Source organism: Trachurus japonicus, chromosome 8 (genome assembly GCF_045865225.1).
Source record: "Trachurus japonicus isolate A0001 chromosome 8, Traja_1.0".
Lineage (NCBI taxonomy): Eukaryota > Metazoa > Chordata > Actinopteri > Carangiformes > Carangidae > Trachurus > Trachurus japonicus.
The window spans coordinates 31,881,647-31,900,701 of record NC_140914.1 but is presented as its reverse complement, the minus strand read 5'-3'; the positions used below and the strand labels follow the sequence as shown (position 1 = coordinate 31,900,701).

The following is a 19,055-nucleotide window of genomic DNA, read 5'->3' as shown; positions in this document are numbered from 1 at the left end:
TGGATGGATGGATATTAAGATATTTTATACTCAACAAATTCCATAAAAAATGACCACTGTGTAATTGTGTCTGTCTGTCTGTGCAGCTCGGGCTTTCACCGGTGTTGAACTCTCAGTAGCTACATTCATGTGCAGCTATGGGTGGTATGAGCCATACGCAAATGACTAATTCCAAATAGTTCAAAAAGGCTCATGTGTTTGTGCAGCAGTTCATGGACCAGACCTGCCTTGTGTCAACAGTCCAGACTGCTGTTGCTGCTATTAGTGTAATGGACTGGTGAATGTTTCCTTGTCTCACTAATATCAGTCAATTATGGTCTGAACTCCACAGTCTATCTGTTGTGTTGAGTATTGTTCCTTCATGGCCACAGTTCACCATCTTCTAACTGGTTAATGTTTTGTGTCATCGACATGATGGAGAGTTTAGTGAACTTCACTGACCTCCATAGACCTGGATCCTGTAGAAAACCTTCAGATTGTTGTAGAACAGGAAGTCTGCAGCTTACATGTGCAGCTGATGAATCTGCAGACATGATGTGATGCAGCCATAACAACATGGAGCAGAGTCTCAGAGGAAACTTTTCAACATCTGCTGGATTCATGACATGAAGATCTGAGGCTGTTTTGAGAACAAAGAGAGACTGTGCCACATGTTAGGGTTCAGAATAAAGTGCTCAGAGGAAGTAGAAGCCGTTATCCCCCTCTACCCCATCCAATTCAAAGGAATTCATTATGCATTAAAACACTTTTTCATATAAATTGTCATATTGTCAGAATTCAAATACTGTATATTAAAGGGATAGTTCACCCATTTTTCAAGCTTGTTTGTAGCGGAAGCTCCTCTTCCTGGTTCGTCAAATTTGGACAAACCGGGAAGAGGAGCTTCGAGAAGCTTCCGCTACAAAACAAGCTTGAAATATAGACTTGTTTAATTTTTTTCGGGACAGTTTCGCATTTCGGGGCTTCAATACAAGACGGACATTACAGACAAGCAGCATGGAGGTATTTGGATGTTCTTTGGTGTGTCTTTTTGTTACGAAGACAGTTGGTATCCATTTGCAACCGTTATATGGACATGCACTGCTACGCCGAGACCCCCTGTAACTCAGAGAAGCCATGGAGGACTCTGAAACTTCTCCCAGCCCTTAGTCCACATGAGGGTGAGGAGATAATGAGTGAAATTTCAATTTTGGGTGAACTATCCCTTTAATATTGACCTTAATATACTGATTGGAAATAAATATAGAAAATGCACATGTGCTTCAGTTGTCCTTGTTTATTCATTTCATATTCATGAAAAAACACTCGATGATGACATCCAGCTCACACCACTTCACGAAATTCCTGCCATTCTGCAGTAAAATGACTTACATGCATTTGGCTGTAACTTATTAAGTTGCATGAAAGCAGGGCCAACAGTCAAATTAGGCAATTTTTCTCTCATGAGAAACAGATCAGGTTTTGCAATAATGTAAACACCGTAGGCTTTAAATAACGTTGGAAGTCTCCTCTGTGACATCACCCACAGGTTGCTGCAGAGCACTTTGGAAGCTCGGTATCAACTTGTCGGTATCTCACGTCACCAAATTACCAGCTAATACAAAAACAGTCAAGGAGGCCGGACACGTGCAGAACCGAGAGCTCAATAAACGCCGGTTTGTGGCTCACCTTCCCGTCAAACAAAGCAGTGTGTCTTCAATCATGCAGAAATTTAAACAGTGAGTTTGAGTTTTCATGATGGAGGAAATTAGCAGATATCAGAAAGAGTTTTTGTTACCAGGCTGTAAATGTGCTGTAGAGTTACATTTTGACATGGGAGTCTATGGAAATTGACCTTTCTCTACTGTCTATAGAACTGAAGCCATAGTGGACTTATTTTACAGACTCAGAGGTTGATCCTTCCTTCTGAAGATCCAGCACCATGTATCAAGTTGAAACATGTTTGGCAGCTTTCAAACAAAACACTGGGATCATTATCAGTATACAACTCCTATTTTTCAATCATAGCCTGTAAAACAATCCATAGACAAAAGTCTTTACCATGCACTTTCTTTAATGTGTGGATGATGTGGTTGTGGTGGAGGTCGGTGCAGGTGTAGTTATTAAAAGAGAAATACATATCATGGTGGAACCTGCATTGTAGGCTACTAAGAGCTGGTTGACATCAGACCACAGGCTGCATCTATCAAAAACAAACAAAAGAATCTAGAAAAAAAGCCTAATATGCCATACTGTACAAAAAAGGTCAATTCTTCACATTTCAAATCTGGAAACTGTGGCCCTTGAGTAAACAAGCTTTTGGCTTTTGCTCTCTTCATATTTCACACCTCTCTGCAACTTACTGTGATGAAATCTATGTTAAAGGGATAGTTCAACATTTTGGCAAATTGGCCCATTGCCATAATCCTTATACTCTTAGCAGTAGGTTCATTACCTATAATTGTTGGTGCAAGCTATTTTTAGAACGGCCGCGAGCTGCTCAGAGCTACGCTACGGAGGCTCATGGGATTTCTTGGTTTCCCTCATCAAACTCATCAAATACACAATCCAACAACTCCAAAATGGTCTCGTAGACAAGTTATGACCACATTCACCACGCTATGAATGTGCATCCAGACAGAGTTGTTTCAAAGTAAATTCATGCGAAACAGCTGATGCGTGTTCCCGTCAGGGGGCAGTTCTTCAGCAAGCAGTCTCTGTATTTGCCTCGAAAACAACTCTGTCTCGTAATGTTCTGTTATTATCTCATAGCGTGGTGAATGTGCAGCCTCCGTAGCGTAGCTCTGAGCAGCCTGCGGCTCTGCTCCGCCGTTCTAAAAACAGCTTGCACCGACAAATAAAGGTAACAAACCTACTCCTAAAACTATAGGGATTATGGCAATGGGCCAATTTGCCAAAATGTTGAATTCTCCCTTTAACTGATTTACGTTTCTATGTTGTGAAATTTCATTTTACAATGAAAATCTAATGTAATTTACTCTAGCTCACGTCCATCCACGGGAAATGCAATATTTTGTTATTAGGTTTTTTTTCTTTTCTTTTCTTTTTTGTGGCATTGACATTTTGGACAGTTCTCTGAATGCATTAGTTTTGGTGATGACTAGATGTCACAGTGAGATCGCCGTATAGTTTTATATAATCATGTGTGTGTATGTGAAGCAGGAGATCCGACATCTGGCATCCCTGTTAAAGAGTATCACATACCTTTCTTCTTTTCCTTTTCAGTGTTTTCATTTTCACTGGTTTATCTTAGCATTATGAATTGAATGTCTTATATTTGACATCAACAGTCTTGTCAGTCCCAGAATTTAATCACAATGTAAAATTGCACAAACTTGTTTTAATGATCATATTCTTTTTTGTGTTATATATCAGTGAGTCACTCACAGCAAACGTCATGTGATGAGTGTAATGGTTGTCATCATCACATCCATATTGTGCAGGAGACTCTCTCATGAAACACTATGAGCAACAATATTTCTCAGAAATCTGTATTAAAGTGTTGCGCTCTGAACTGGATGAGCTATGGCTGCAACTAAGCAGAATAACTGTCATCTACGAGGACTTTCAGGCTGCACACATACACACGCCCACACTGGTCTCTGTGGACTCATGCAGACCTGAGCAGATGACTAAGTTCATATCACACAGACCCTGGCTGTATGTTTTTCTTTTCACTGAGGTCTGTCATGATGTTGGCATATTTTGTCACAGCCTGTACAAAGCAGGCAGTGACACAGCAACAGTGCAGGAAAATATGGACACTCATGTTCAGGTGTATGTTGTTTATTTTTCCTCTTGATCAGTGGTAAGTGCTCATACAAACATTACTGTAATCTTTATTTGACTTATGTTTGTTATATTTTTCAGCCAAATACAACAAGGGAACACCTTCTGTTGTTATCAGCAGTACAGCAGCATCATGTGTGGAATGTGAATTTGTACAAACACCACAATATCAGTCAGCACGTTTACATGACAGTTGAAAAAATAGAATTATGGCCTTAATCCGACTTTAACTGGACAACTGAAGTGCATATAAATGCGTTAGTCCAACTAAAACACCCAGATAATGTGATGGGAAACCAATTTTATTCTGCATGTATACGCCTTAGTCTGACTGAAACTGGACAATGCATGTGCACATGCTTCACAATAGTAAAGATGGCACAAAGTGTAGCATACAAGCTGGCCCAAACCTGGCAAAAAGAAAAAAAAGGGCCTGGGCTGATGCATCAGTGCATTTCACAGTGCAACCAGCAAGAAGATGTGTTTTTTGAAAAAAAAGGAAGCCCAAGGAGAACTCTAATTATTTATATCCAGTCTTTTACTTGACAGAAAAGTCAACAGGAAAGTAGTCCATATTTGGTACATATCACCTCCTGTTGAGGAGGTGGACAATGTCAATTGTTCAATTTTCCCTGTTGCATGTGAACTGGGACAAGGACAGAACTTCGACGAGGCACTCAACTCAAGTTATGAGCATAGCTCTACTTAGCCTTGCATGTAAACGCACTGAGTGTGTCTGATCCACATCCACCCAGGGAGGGCGTTAACCATGAGCTGGCCTCTAGGCCTTGAGACAGTCAGATCCACGATTGACTGAAGTAAATACATGCATTAAACAGTTCAATCTATTGTCAATAATGTTTGTCTAGCAACTATTCCTCTGGTTTATCAGCAAGAGTCAGCCACAAAAAATGCATTCGATCGCTCCTCAAAGCACAGCAGTCAGAGCAGCAGCCATTGAGCTGAATGAACACTGAGTGGGTGGGGGAGGGGCAGTACAACCAGTTGAGTGGCTGCTGTCCCCAGGGGAGCTGTGGCAGGGCAGACATGGTTCCATACAAGTAAAGAAGGACACAACCTAGAATATGTTGCTGCATGTGTGAGGTGGCCATGACACAGCCCCCACAGCCACCCCATAGCTGCACCACTGGAAACAGTATGTCAAGATATCCTGGATTTTATATCATCTTCACAAGATTATTATTATGGGTCACAAAGGAACAAGTTTGCATGTAAAAACGCTCAGTCACTGTGTGTCTTAAAACATATTTCAGGGCTTTTCTCTCCCTTACTGTTAAGAGAGCAGCTGGCTCTCAGTGGAAGGTGCAGCCGAGGTGTGTCTGATTGAACAGCACTGGGTTGAATAGGTGTCAGGTCTGTTTACAAGATATGTGCTATGAAAGGTGTCTCAGCACATTAACGTGTCAAAAATCAACACATTCACTGGAGTGTTGGAGCTTGACCACACTGACCAAAACCCACGATGTTCACAGTCACCAGTCAACCTAGTGAAGCTGGACAAACCTGAAAGAGGCCACACAGACACATGGAGAACATCCAACCAGGAGGCCCCCAGGCCTGGGTATCCAACCTCTCTCCATGGGCCAGAGAAGCAGACACTCTCTCCACATTTAAAGGAATAATTCACCAAAAGATTGTTGACTTGTTGACCCTCATGCTGATGAATACTATGAACCCCCCTCCCGGGTCAGATGCACTTTGAGGAATAAAAAACTACTCCGGAGTATTCATCAGCATGAGGGTGAATTTAATTTTTTGGTGAACTATTCCTTTAAGTCCAGTCTAAAAACCTTCCTCTACGACAGAGCTTTTAGTCAGGTAGCCCTGAACCATTTTATAGCTACGCTGCTATAGGCTTAGACTGCTGAGGGACACATCTGGCCACATGGAGCCCTCTCCTCTCCTCTCCTCTCTTCTCCTCTCTTCTCCTCTCCTCTCCTCTCCTCTCCTCTCCTCTCCTCTCCTCTCCTCTCCTCTCCTCTCCTCTCCTCTCCCCTCCTCTCCTCTCCTCTCCTCTCGCACATTGTCATGATTTGTTGCACTTTGTAGTTTGCCCTTGGTGTCTCACTCTCTCTCTGTGTTTCCTCAGATCTCTCCAGAGCTCCATCCTTCTGCATCAACAGCTGCCTGCATCACCTCCTTTCCCCTGCTGTTCAACCGGCCTGCCCTCCATGCTCATGAACCAGTCTGCCATCCAGTCCTCCCATTACAGTTTTTCTCGATTGCTAAGACACATTTCTCGAAAGCTTCTCTCATTTTCTCTAAACTGTGAACACAAACCCCAATTTCCAAGCTACATTCACAAAACCTCAGACTCTTCTTGCAAAACCAAACTTTCACCTCAAAACAGTTCAATCTGTGCCCAAAACTGAACTATGTTGTCAAATCGTGCCCCGAGTCAATCAAAATTAAAAACACTACTGAGCAGCCACTAACCACTACATAGAAAAATAGAAAACACAACGCTCAGCACATGAAGCTGTAGAAATCAATGTTTATCGTTCACTGTAGCTAAATGCATGTTGCAAAACAAAAAACCTGTGCATTTACACTGTAGCACTTCTCTCCTTCCCTTTCTATCACCCTCCTCCTTCCCTCTCCACATCCATTTCATCCCCTTTTCCTTACTTCTTCTTTTTTCTTCCCAGTTCATCCCTCCCTCCCTCATCCTTTCTTCCTTCACCCTGTCGTCTCTCATCTTCTCCTCTTGCAAAACAAAAAACCTGTGCATTTAGCACTTGTATGCAGTAAGCCTACGTAAAAATAAAGTACAAAAGTATAGAAATGAGAAGTGCATAATTCAGCCACAGCATCATTTCTCTGTACTGGATCAGACCACAGGACTTCATCCTGAACTGGCTCATATTAGTATATGTTCCCTCACATCATTGGACACAAGTGTGATCAATTTTGAGTTGTTGTGTTCAACCGGTGAAACTTGTGCTTTAGTTGTGTTTGACTTTTGCCACCTGTGCTCAGCATTATGCAACACAGGTGCATCACAATGAAAATGTGTTGGTAAGATGTGTCTAAACAGGTGAAAAGTGCTGATGGTTTTGCCAAAAGAGTGACTGATTCAATCAGTGGGTTCAGACAACTGAGAATTTGGTTCAGAGAACAGGGTTTAGTGTTTTAGCAATTGAGAAAACCTGTAAGCTGGCCTGCTCTCCCTGCCTTTCCTCCCACCAGAAGCTGCCTTCATCAGCTCTTGTATACATAACCGTTTCCATGTTCTCCCTTATCAATGTTCCCTCTAATTTTCAAAACTCCTGAGCAGAAATTCAACTTCCCTGATGAGCTGCTTGAGCGACTGTGAGCAACAGCTCAAGCATACACAGTACGCTCACATGCTGGTGCTATGGCCTCACCTCTCCAACTCCACATATCAATACTATTGGCTATTACTATAATGATTAATAACAGATTATTTTGACAACCTTTGATTACCTAGGCTGCTCCATATCTAGGTCAGGAACAAAATACAATACAATACTTTTTTTGTCTTCTGGGCAAAGAGGTGGAGCAGTGTGCAATTGCACAGTAAAACACCTGAGAGGGAACAGTGTCCCTTATCCTGTGTTAGATATTAAAGTAAAAGTACAGGTGGATAATACTCTACACTGTGTTGTAAACTGTTTTCTTGTCTGTAACAACATCTATGTCACGTCTGCCCGTCCTGGGTGAGAGATCTCTCCTCTGTCTCTCACCCTGAGGTTTCTCCCGTTCTTTCTTGGGAGTTTTTCCTCAGTGGATGTGAGGGTCTAAGGGCAGAGGATGTTGTTATGTTGTTATAAAGCCCTTTGAGAAACTGTTTGTAAAAAATTATACAAATAAACTTGCCTTGCTATAGGAAGGGAGAGTTTAACCACAGCAGAACTGTCAACTGAACTTTAAAATATCCCCATTAAATATAAATTATTACATATACATGCCACTAAGTGTAAATTATCTTTATCATCTTGTGATAAAATTTTCAAAACGTATCACACAGACATCATTATTCAACAACAAAAGCGACCGTTACACAAGTTGTTAATCTACTGTCACCTCAGGGGAAACAGTCATTTTCTGATGCTAATGAGATGAGTGACATGGGATCTTGTTTCCCTGATAAGGAGAACTCTGATAGGAGCGAAACAACATTTTGGAAAAAAATAAAATAAAATACTGAGGCTGTGGCTGTTCTGACTAGACTACTGTTTATTAAAGACATTAGTATGATCAGGCTTTAGGCTACTTTGTGAAAATGATGGTTAGATACAGTGAACCTCGTCATATTGATAGTTCAGTTGAAGTTTCCAGATGTAGTGAACACTAGACTTAGACCTGCAGCTAATTATGGTTTTTATTGTAGGACGGGGCGGATCGCTCGGGCACGCGCGTCGCCACAAACCGACAGCGCGACTTGGCCAACGCTGCGTCCTGCCCCCCCCCCCGCCTCTTTTCTTTTTCTTTTTTTTTTTATATAGACAGTCTATGGTCCTCCCCCTTTCTCCCTCGCGTTGAATTCTGGGAAGCCAAGTTCATAGTCGTTCTGGAAAAATGGTGGACGTGCGGCCGCCACCCCTCCGGACCCTGGATGATTTCGTCCTGTGCGCGGCTCGGTTCGCCGTGCCCGACGTCCGAGACCTGGACCGCTGGAACAACCGCATCATCAACAACCTGCTGTACTACCAGAGCAACTACTTCCTGTCCGCGCTGGGCTTCCTGCTCCTGGTGGGGTAAGTTTCATTGTGCTGACGTTGACAGCTCCTCATCATCATCATCACCATCACCACACAGCGAACACACTGAACATACTGGACGTGTCCGTGGGAAAACAAAACACCGCTGGACTTTATTATGGCAGTGTGTCTGTCTGCGACACCTCAGCTGACTGGCTGTAGAGGATGTGTGTGTGCATGACGACACACACTCCTGCAGCCTGCACCTTCACAACAAAACAAAACAAAACAACCAGTGACATCCTCTTCCTCCTTTCACCCCCCCCCCCCCCCCCCCCCTGCTGATGATCTCCATCAGCTGTTCCCTCTGGAGACAAGAGCCTGTCACTCACTTTATGGGAGTGATTGTCCCACATGTTATTCCTGTCTGTCTGTGCTCATTGGAACTGCAGCTCTGAGACTGTGGGGACATGGTGGGATACAGCTGGTTGAGATGACACCACATGATCAACATTTATCTCTGTCTTTTATTTACTGTCAACGAGTTGGGCTTCAGGGTCAATGTGTGAAATCACTCATTTACTGCAGTGTTCTGTAATAGTCTCAGCAATCCCCTGCAGCGCCATGAAAACAAGTAGTGACCACGGCACATACACCACTAAGGTCCAATGTGTCACATTTTATAGATTCACTGCTCATAACATACTATATATCCCCTACATGGTATATAGGGGATATATAGTGTAACGAAAAGGATGGGTTTTAGATGTACTGTCTCTTTATGCTTATTATCTCCTCTGTCTTGTGACAGTCAGGAGTCCACTAGCTCCTATTGACCACATACTTGCAGAAGTATTCATCCCCCTATCCATAACCCCAACCCCTTGAACTTTTTCACATTTTGTCACGTTACAACCACAACAACCTAAATGTATTTTATTGGATTTTTTTTCGTGATAGACCAACACAAAGTGGAAGGAAAATTATACGTGTTCAATATCTTTTACAAATCAAAGACCAGAATTGAACTTTTTGTCCTACATGCAAACTGCTATGTGTGGTGGAAACCTAACACTGCACATGACCCTGAACGCACCATCCCCACGGTGAAACATGGTGGTGGCAGCATCAGGCTGTGGGGAGGCTTTTCTTCAGCAGGGACAGGGAAGCTTATGTAAGAGCATAAGGGCCAACAACAGAGATTTTTTTTAAAGATTCTGAGATAAAAAAAAAAGTCAGAATTTCTGAGAAAAAAAAGTTTTTTCTCAAAATTTCTGCCTTTTTAAAATTTTTATCTCAGAATCTTAAAAAAAACTCCGGCGTGGTTGGCCCTAAGCTGCTCAGAGTTGATGGGAAGATGGATGGAGCTAAATACATGGTAATTCTGGAGGAAAAGCCGAGGCAGCAAAATTCACCTTCCAGCAGGACAACCACCCTAAACACACAGCCAGAGCTGCAATGGACTGGTTTACATCGGCCCAGTCAAAGTCCAGACCTGAATCCTACTGAGAGTGTGTGGCAGACTTGCTGTTCACATACGCTCTCCATCCAATCTGACTCAACTGGAGCTATTCTGCTACAGTATTTTGTGGTTGTAACATGACAGAATGTAGAAAAGGGGTATGAATACTTTTGCAAGGCCCTGTATATCTTAAAAACCTCCACTCAACTGTTTTATTCTTAGCAGTTTGTCCAAAAACAATGGTCACTGTGCTTTTAAATGAACATTATCCCAGAGGAGGAAAGCTGGTGCTTTTGTTGTGGAGTATCTTTCAGCAGTGGATGAATCCATATTTGATGATCCATCCAGCGAGGAGCAGCAGGACAGTCAATAAAAACCTCCTGTGTGTTTGTGTTGATGGTGCTGATGGGACACGTGCATCAGTCTGACTCATTCATGTGTTTTAACAGGTTTCAGAATCTGAATGAATCAGAAATACTTTAATAATCCCCCACAGGAAATAGTTACATAACAGTTCTCCACTTCACATAGAATAACATGAATATGATAATAATAACACAACCTCCCTTAAAAAAACAAAAATATAACCTGTCAATTATACAATAAAAATAAAAAAAATAGTCAGATTGAGAAGAGAAAGTCAGACATACATGATACATGATATTCATACAGAATAATTATTATGGGATATATTTAGTGCTGGTTGGAGGATTTTCATGTCATTTGTGAACAGTAAGAAAAATATGGACAAGTGGCACACACACACACACACACACATCACCACCACCAGGTGGTGTGTGTGTCTGTGTGTGTGTGTGTGTGTGTGTGTGTGTACGTGTGTGTGCCTGTGTCCTGCTGAAGAAACAATTATCTTTTACTTCCAATGTCTCAGATTGTTCACACATGAACTTCTTCATTAATGAGAGTGATGACACTTATGTTGCACCTTCAACTCTGACAACATTAAAGGGATAGTTCAACATTTTGGCAAATTATCCACCAGAGCGTTGTGGAGTTGTTGGATTGTGTATTTGATGAGTTTGATGAGGGAAACCAAGAAATCCCATAATGAGCCTCTGTAGCGTAGCTCTGAGCAGCTCACGGCTCTGCTCCGCCGTTCTAAAAATAGCTTGCACCGACAATTAAAGGTAACGAACCTACTGCTATGACTATAGGGATTATGGCAATGGGCCAATTTTCCCTTTATACCACTAATGTATAATATCCCTTTAATATTAAACATTACTAGTATAAAGTATCAGACAGAAACCATTAAAATAATATGAAGTTATGTCCCATTTATGTGCAGTAATATGTGCAGTATGTGCTGTAGATTAGACTGTGAGTGTTTTGTCTGAGGTGTTTCCATGTCTTCTTTTGGCTCTCAGGTATTTCCAGCCGTTCCAGCTGTTTGTCGGGGCTCTGGTGGTCACGTTGTTGTTCCTGGGCTTCGTCTGGACCGCGGAGAACCAAGCCCCCGTTCGCCGTTTCCGTAGAAACCACCCATCAATTTGCGTTTTGGTCATCCTTCTGGGGAGTTACCTTTTCATATCAGTGCTGGGAGGCGTGGCTGTGTTCCTGTTTGGGATAGCGTTCCCTGTACTCAGTAAGACACACACACACACACACGCACACACACACACACACACACACACACACAGATCAGCCTGTTCCATCAGAGCATGAAATTAGCTCACGCTCTTGCCTGAGGACGGCGGTTTAGGGAACCAGTTGACAGTCCTATGGCTGAGATTCATATTTTCATAAACATGAATTATAAAAAGCTATAAACAACTAGTCTACTCATAGAACTGTCCAGACCACTTCATCATACACTTCTGTTGTGTTGTTGTCAGAGTGTGTAGCGTGTTTGTATCTTTGCATGTGTTTGCTTAAGCTGCAGTGTGTTGAGCTCTGTTTGTTTAAAATGAGAGAAAATATATGGACTAATGCAAAATATCATTTTAGAGGAGTTGAGTGGAAGAGCTGCGGTGAAATGAAAACATATGGGCAGTTTTTAACTTTCTTACCTCGAAAACAACTCTGTCTAATAACGTTGTGTTATTATCTCATAGTGTGGTCAATGTGCAGGTCACAACTTGTCCACCAGAGCGTTTTGGAGTTGTTGGATTGTGTATTTGATGAGTTTTGAGCCTCCACAGTGTTAGCTAAACAGCTCGCATCTCTGCCCCGCAGATCTCAAAATAGCTTGCACCGACAATTAACGGTAACGAGCCTACTGATAAGACAAGACTATAGGCAATGGGCAAATTTGCCAAAATGTTGAAATATCCATTTAAAGGGGAACTAACCCTCCTCTCATGGAGCGGTGGATAACGTTATTTATGATAAAGCCTACAATGTTATTGGTGTAGAAAAACAGTTTGAAGTCAAGACCAGTATGTAAAATATAGCAAATGTGTGGCTGCTTCACATATAAATTACACAAACCACATTTGAGAAGTTGTGGTAAATTTGAATTAACTTTGTTATCACAGCTGACTTAATGTTACCTAGGCAACTCCAGAGAATTTCATCCCCCTGTCTGTCTGTGTGGCTGCTTCACAGTGATTCTGGTCCATGCATCGGTGAGACTACGCAACCTGAAGAACAAGCTGGAGAACAAGCTGGAGAGCATCGGCTTGAAGAGGACACCCATGGGACTCCTGTTGGAGGCCTTGGGACAGGAGCAGGAGGCTGGGTCCTAGAGAGGAGGAGGAGGAGGAGGAGGAGGAGGAGGAGGAGGAGGAGGAGGAGGAGGAGGAGGAGGAGGAGGAGGAGGAGGAGGAGGAGGAGGAGGAGGAGGAGGAGGAGGAGGAGGAGGAGGAGGAGGAGAGGCTGGGTCCAGTCACAGAGAAAGGAAGGTGAATGAGTGGGTGGGGAAGAGGAAGAGAAGAGGAAAAACACAGAGAACAAATGGTTGGTTTGGTTTGGTTTGGTTTGGTAAGTCAGTGGGCAGTGAGGGATGAGACTGTGGTCCAGTAACAGCACAGAAATCATCATAATAGATTTAACCGTCCCTGATTGGTTCCTGCCAGAAATTGCACTTTGATCACACATTGTTTGTTAAGTTTCTTTTATTTCAACATGATACCTTTTTTGTGTGTTAACACTACACGTGTGTATTGTAGGTCTGCTGTGGAGTGCGTTTTGCTTTGTGTTGAGTGTAGTCACACCCAGGCTGGATAGAGATCCCCAGCATCGAAATGAAGGAACACTCTCACATGGCATGGCTGCTCATCACAGGCTGCATATGTCAGTGATTCTTTTAAAATTATCCTTAGAGATAAAATCTACAAGACATTCACAAGGAAAGTGACGAGAAGCCTAAAACTCTCCAGACTTGGATTCATTTTTCTTTCTCTGGTAATAATAACTTCTTCTCCCTTGATTTATAAAATGTAAAAAAAAAAAAAACTCCAACATTTCAGAAATAGTCCAAATTTTGCTAAAAATTGAAATGTTTAGAGAATAAAGTTTTAATTGTATAAGAATAAAGCCATAAGACTGGATAGTAACAGAACAGCAGCTCATTACTGCAGCACTGTGCATCATGTCTGGCCATAAACTTGTAAATCATATGGTGGACTTCTCCAAATAATGAGCAGAGTTATTAAAACTATGAAAATCAATCCAACGTTATTAACAACTTTATTTTCCTTCATTCAACTCTTCTCTTCCTCCTATAAGAAGAATTTTACTCTTCAAATCCAGTGACTTTATCTTGTAAAATTACAACTTTGTCTTGAATTTTAAGTAAGTAATTTAAAATTCAAATTGTCAGTGTTAAAAGCAGACTTTAGTCTTAAAATATCCCAGCGTTATTTGGCCACAGTACTTCCTCATCTTGCTGCAAACACAATATTGAAAAACCAAAGTAATTTAATACTTAATATTATTCACAATTAACAGGGCAACATCATGCAAGTTAAATGTCCATACTGGAGTCAGAGAACAGTAAACGCAACACAAAGTACCAAAGTACCCGATTGGTTCACTAAAATTACATGTGTAGTAGAAGTTTGCGGCACATATATTGCAAGATTTAAGCTTGCGTGTGTTAGTTTGTGTTGCAAATCTGAGATTTTATATGACGAGCTCCTGCCGAATAAATCATGGGCTCCTGCAGACTCTTTGAGTTGTGCAGAGCTGATTTAGGACCAGTAAGAGAAGAAGGAAAATATGAAGTGATGCAGATCTCCTGTTTTATTCTAGTGAGCCTGTATTTAAGCAGCACTGAAGGCTTGGCTGCCCGTTAACACTCCCTCACTGCTGGTCAGTGGGACCGGCCCTGTTGTCCTAACTGGGAGAAGCTTGTTCTGTAGCAAATGGACCACTTTGAATTTAACTCGTAATACCTTTATGACACAGATCCTTGTTGCCGCAAACCAATACAGTTTGGTGGTAGTCGGGCCAACGCTTGTGGTAACTGTAGTTTGTAATTTAGCTATTTTTAGCCACGCTCCTTATAATCGACTCTTGTTTTTAGCCACACTAGCATTGTGGCCGTAGAAATGACAGTGTCGGTGGATCGAGTCCACCACTGTGGTCCGGAGGTCCACATCTCCGTTGAAGCCAGTCCCATGAAATCCCATTCCTGTTCATCCGCTGATGTTTCATCTGGCTCCACCAACAGGTCACACTGTTGAATGATTCAGTCAGATATCAAGTAGAGAGCTGAGGCCGTGGCATCCAGTACATCACTCATTAGTCAGGATTAAGTCACAATTAAAGGGATAGTTCACCCAAAATTCAAATTTCACTCTTTATACTCACCCTCATGTCGACTAAGAGCTGTGAGAAGTTTCAGAGTCCTCCGTTCCTTCTCTGAGTTACGGGGGGTCCGCGCAGCAGTATTTGTCCATATAATGGTTGTCAATGGATACCAACTTTCTTCGTCCAAAAAGACACACCAAAAAACATCCAAATACCTCCATACTGCTCGTCTGTAATGTCCCTCTTGTATTGAAGCCCCGACATGAGAAATTGTTCCGAAAAAAATTAACTAAGTCTATATTTTAAGCTTGTTTGTAGCGGAAGCTCCCAGTGTCTCAGTTCACTGCTCTTCCTGACCGGCGGAACAATTTCTCATGTCGGGACTTCAATACAAGAGGGACATTACATACGAGCAGTATGGAGGTATTTGGATGTTTTTTTGTGTGTCTTTTTGGACGAAGAAAGTTGGTATCCATTGACCGTAACTCAGAGAAGGAACGGAGGACTCTGAAAATTCTCCCAGCCCTTAGTTGACATGAGGGTGAGTAGATAATGAGTGAAATTTGAATTTTGGGTGAACTATCCCTTTAATATTTGAGCATACAGCAACACTTCTGCTTCCACACTGTCCCACAGTGCTCTATTCTAATGTGTTTTTATTAAATAAGCAGAGACCACTTGATTCACAGGACCCTGGCGTTCCAAACTAATGACATTCCTGTGACTTTGATTTAGTCTGTTTTATTATTAAAACACATAACAGAGAAATGTGGAATTTACAGACCAGACATTATTTACTGTCGTTCAAAAATCTGATGATAAGATGCAAATGAAGTGTGATTTGCAGCCTGTTCACCTCCTCACATTAGACCACTTCAGTGTTTCATCATCAGCATCTCCCACTTTGTGGACATGAACACGGACGTTCTTTAGAGAAAGATAGATAATAGATAATATTGTTCTTATGAAAGAAGGTGCCTGCAGCGGTGCAGTAAGTGTAGTGTGTTAGCTGCCTGTCGTGGGTCGGGGTCCTCCAAACATCTGTACTGTAGGCGGTGAAGTAATCCAACTTTGGGAAACTGAGGGTTTTGTTTTGGTCAGCATTACAGATGCTGATGACTTGTTATTTTTATGTTTGTGTTTTTGATGCTCTAATGCCAATTTATATTGTGTATGTGCCATGCAGTTTTGATATCTGCCTTGTTTTAGACATTTAGTTGACTTGTGTGTCTGTATTTAATACTGTGGAGGGGGGGGGGGCACATGGCTGAACATGTGGCCCTTCAGTCTGTCCTACCAGTGCTTTGTCTTACATTACAGCACAGAGTCAGAAAAGACACTGCGCAGAGACAAATGTCTTTAATCCAAATACCGGAATGTAAACTAAGAGGAAATACTTGTGCATGACTGTGGACATTAACTCATTTTACAGTGTTGCCTTCCATTCAGCAAAGTGTTTGAGTTGTGATTGACCAATATGTGTCTTTAAACATTCGCCTAAAGCTGGTAATTAAATTGTTTCAAAACATTTTCTAAATAAAATACAACATTGCTGTACTACAGTGTGTTTTATCTATCTATCTATCTATCTATCTATCTATCTATCTATCTATCTATCTATCTATCTATCTATCTATCTATCTATCTATCTATCTATCTATCTATCTATCTATCTATCTATCTATCTATCTATCTATCTATCTATCTACTGTATCTATCTATCTATGGAGCTAACAAGATTTAGCTATCTATGCATCTATACTGAACAAATTGTAACAACTAGAGAGTAACATTTTTAGAACTGCCATCCACTGCCAAAGATTTGCAAAACATACCCTAACCCTAACTAACAAAGGAAATAGAATAGAATAGTAGCATACTTTATTAATTCAATTCCATTCATTTTATTTTATTTGGGAGGGTCACCATATGCAGCACAATAATATAAACATGCCAGATTGGCTAATTTCCATCTGTTGTCCCTAGCAGATGTTCACTAGATAAAAATAAAATATAAACAGATAATCACATTCTTAAAACAAGAGAACAGTAGATACATCTGGTAAAGTGTGGACATGCCTCGAGTACAAACAATAACAAAGTGCACTCAGTCTTAATATAGTGCATATATGCTATATATAGCAGTACATTGTACCGTAAATTGCAATAGTCTGGATAACAGTAAAGTGCAGTAGTCATTAAGTAAACATGTTTCAGTATCAGTCAAATATATTATTAATCCTTTACAGGAAATGATGGTGTCACAGCAGCTCCAATATCATAAAATAAGATAAATGAAACTGTAAGTCTACCGAAATTCTGCTTATCATCTGGAATGAGGGAGTGTGCAGCAGACACATCTCATAATAGTCCAGTCATTTTATGAAAAAAGGTTGAACAAATTGCAACAGAAGCAAACTCAACTGATTTTGTATCCTCAACATGTCCTGAGTGAGGGAAAAAAAGCCCCGAAGAATCCCATCAGGGGAAAGTTTCGAAAAAGACCCAAATATATCCCATTTATACGCTTATTAATTATTTTTCTCATGTGAATAGGGTAAAATTTTTAACCTTCAGATATCTCCATGAAAATTACTGAGTTGATTACTTACATTAAGACAAACAAAAAATGTATTACAAGTTTTTTGAAATTCTTTGTTAACATGAGTAAATTTGCATACATTTGCATAAATTCCACCGTTTTGACAGCACACAGGTGCTGTGGTACCTGTGTGGTACCAGCTTGAAAACTGGAATGAGTTGACTCCATCAGTCAACTGACAAGAAACCACTTTAAATTTTAAGATGACTGCAATTTTTCAAGATAGCCACATCCTTAGTAGAGCAGGTATGACATTACACATGGCTTATTTGCACCAACACACCTGATCTAAACATTGGGTATAGCAGGTGAAAATGTCTTGTTGACATATTACAGTTAAAAAACTTAATATTAAGGTCTGAATAGAACCTATTTAGGCTATCAGGTGTTGTATGTATGCAAATTAGCCATACGTAATTGGATTATGCACTGTTTGCTCATACCTGCCCCACTAAGGATGTGGCTATCTTGAAAAAATGTTGTCATCTTTAAATTTTAAAGCAGAAGTAAGTGATATATTTGTGTTAATCTAAGTCTTAAATAGTTATATCTTCCGACAGCAATCACTTCTATAGAGTGTTTGGTCTGAAACACGGGTCTGTCAGTCACTCTGCTCTGCTCTGAGTCGAGGAGAAAACATTTATCGTATCCTACAGTTTTTATCCAATGAGGAGAGAGAACGGCATGCAGGGCTGTGTGTGCAGCCAAGGAACGCCGTGAATGTGGCGACGTAGGGACGAGGACTGTTATGGTGCGTTCAAGGAAACTTGTATTTTTCCGACCTGTGAAGTGGTACCAGTTCGATCTGGTACGAGTTCACGGGTCAGAAGTTACGAGTGGCCGTTATAGTGACTTTCACCGGTAAAACAGGTCGGAGAAACACGAGTGGGTTGCCTGGAACGCTACAAAGTCGTAAGCTGTGACTTGAAGCTGTAATTTACGATTTCAAAAGCCTGCCTGGAACGCAGCATTAGCGAAAACGACCGGATCGCTTACTTCTGCACAAACTTGCATAAATTCCACCGTTTTGACAGCACACAGGTGCTGTGGTGGTACCGGCATGAAAATTGGAATGAGTTGACTCCATTGGTCAACCGACAAGAAATCACTTTAAATCTCAAGATGACTGCAATTTTTCAAGACAGCCACATCCTTAGTAGAGCAGGTATGACATTACGTATGGCTCATTTGCACCAACACCTGATCTAAACATTGGGTATAGCAGGTGAAAATGTCTTGTTCAGTCTTGTTAACATATTACAGTTAAAAAGCTTAATATTAAGGTCTGAATGAAACCCATTTAGGCTATCAGGTGTTGTATGTATGCAAATTAGCCACACGTAATTGGATTATGCACTGTTTGCTCATACCTGCTCTACTAAGGATGTGGCTATCTTGAAAAATTGCAGTCATCTTGAAATTTAAAGTGATTTCTTGTCGGTTGACCGATGGAGTCAACTCATTTCAATTTTCAAGCTGGTACCACCACAACAACTTCATATATACATGTGCCGTCAAAACGGTGGAATTTATGCAAATGTATGCAAATTTGCTCATGTTAACAAAGAATTTCAAAAAACTTGTAATACATTTTCTGTTTCTCTTAATGTAAGAAATCAACTCAGTAATTTTCATGGAGATATCTAAAGATTAAAAATGTTACCGTATAAATGGGATATATAGTATTTGGGTGTTTTTCTAAACTTTCCCCTGATGGGATTCTTCTGGGCTTTTTTCCCCTCACTCAGGACATGTTGAGGATACAAAACCAGTTGAGTTTGCTTCTGTTGTAATTTGTTTA

At 41.1% G+C, this 19,055-nt stretch overlaps 2 protein-coding genes across 2 annotated transcripts in view; one reads left to right on the top strand and one right to left on the bottom strand.

Annotated features, from left to right (window-relative positions):
- The window catches only part of cbx1a (chromobox homolog 1a (HP1 beta homolog Drosophila)), a 110,563-nt gene that overhangs the window by 56,292 nt on the left and 35,216 nt on the right, over positions 1–19,055 (bottom strand). The gene's annotated exons all lie outside the window — the stretch shown is intronic.
- Positions 8,312–12,684, top strand: praf2 (PRA1 domain family, member 2). Its single transcript, XM_085785214.1, has 3 exons — positions 8,312–8,531; positions 11,325–11,542; positions 12,505–12,684. Exons 1-3 carry the CDS (start codon positions 8,353–8,355, stop codon positions 12,642–12,644), a joined length of 537 nt encoding a protein of 178 aa, XP_085641340.1. The 5' UTR covers positions 8,312–8,352; the 3' UTR covers positions 12,645–12,684.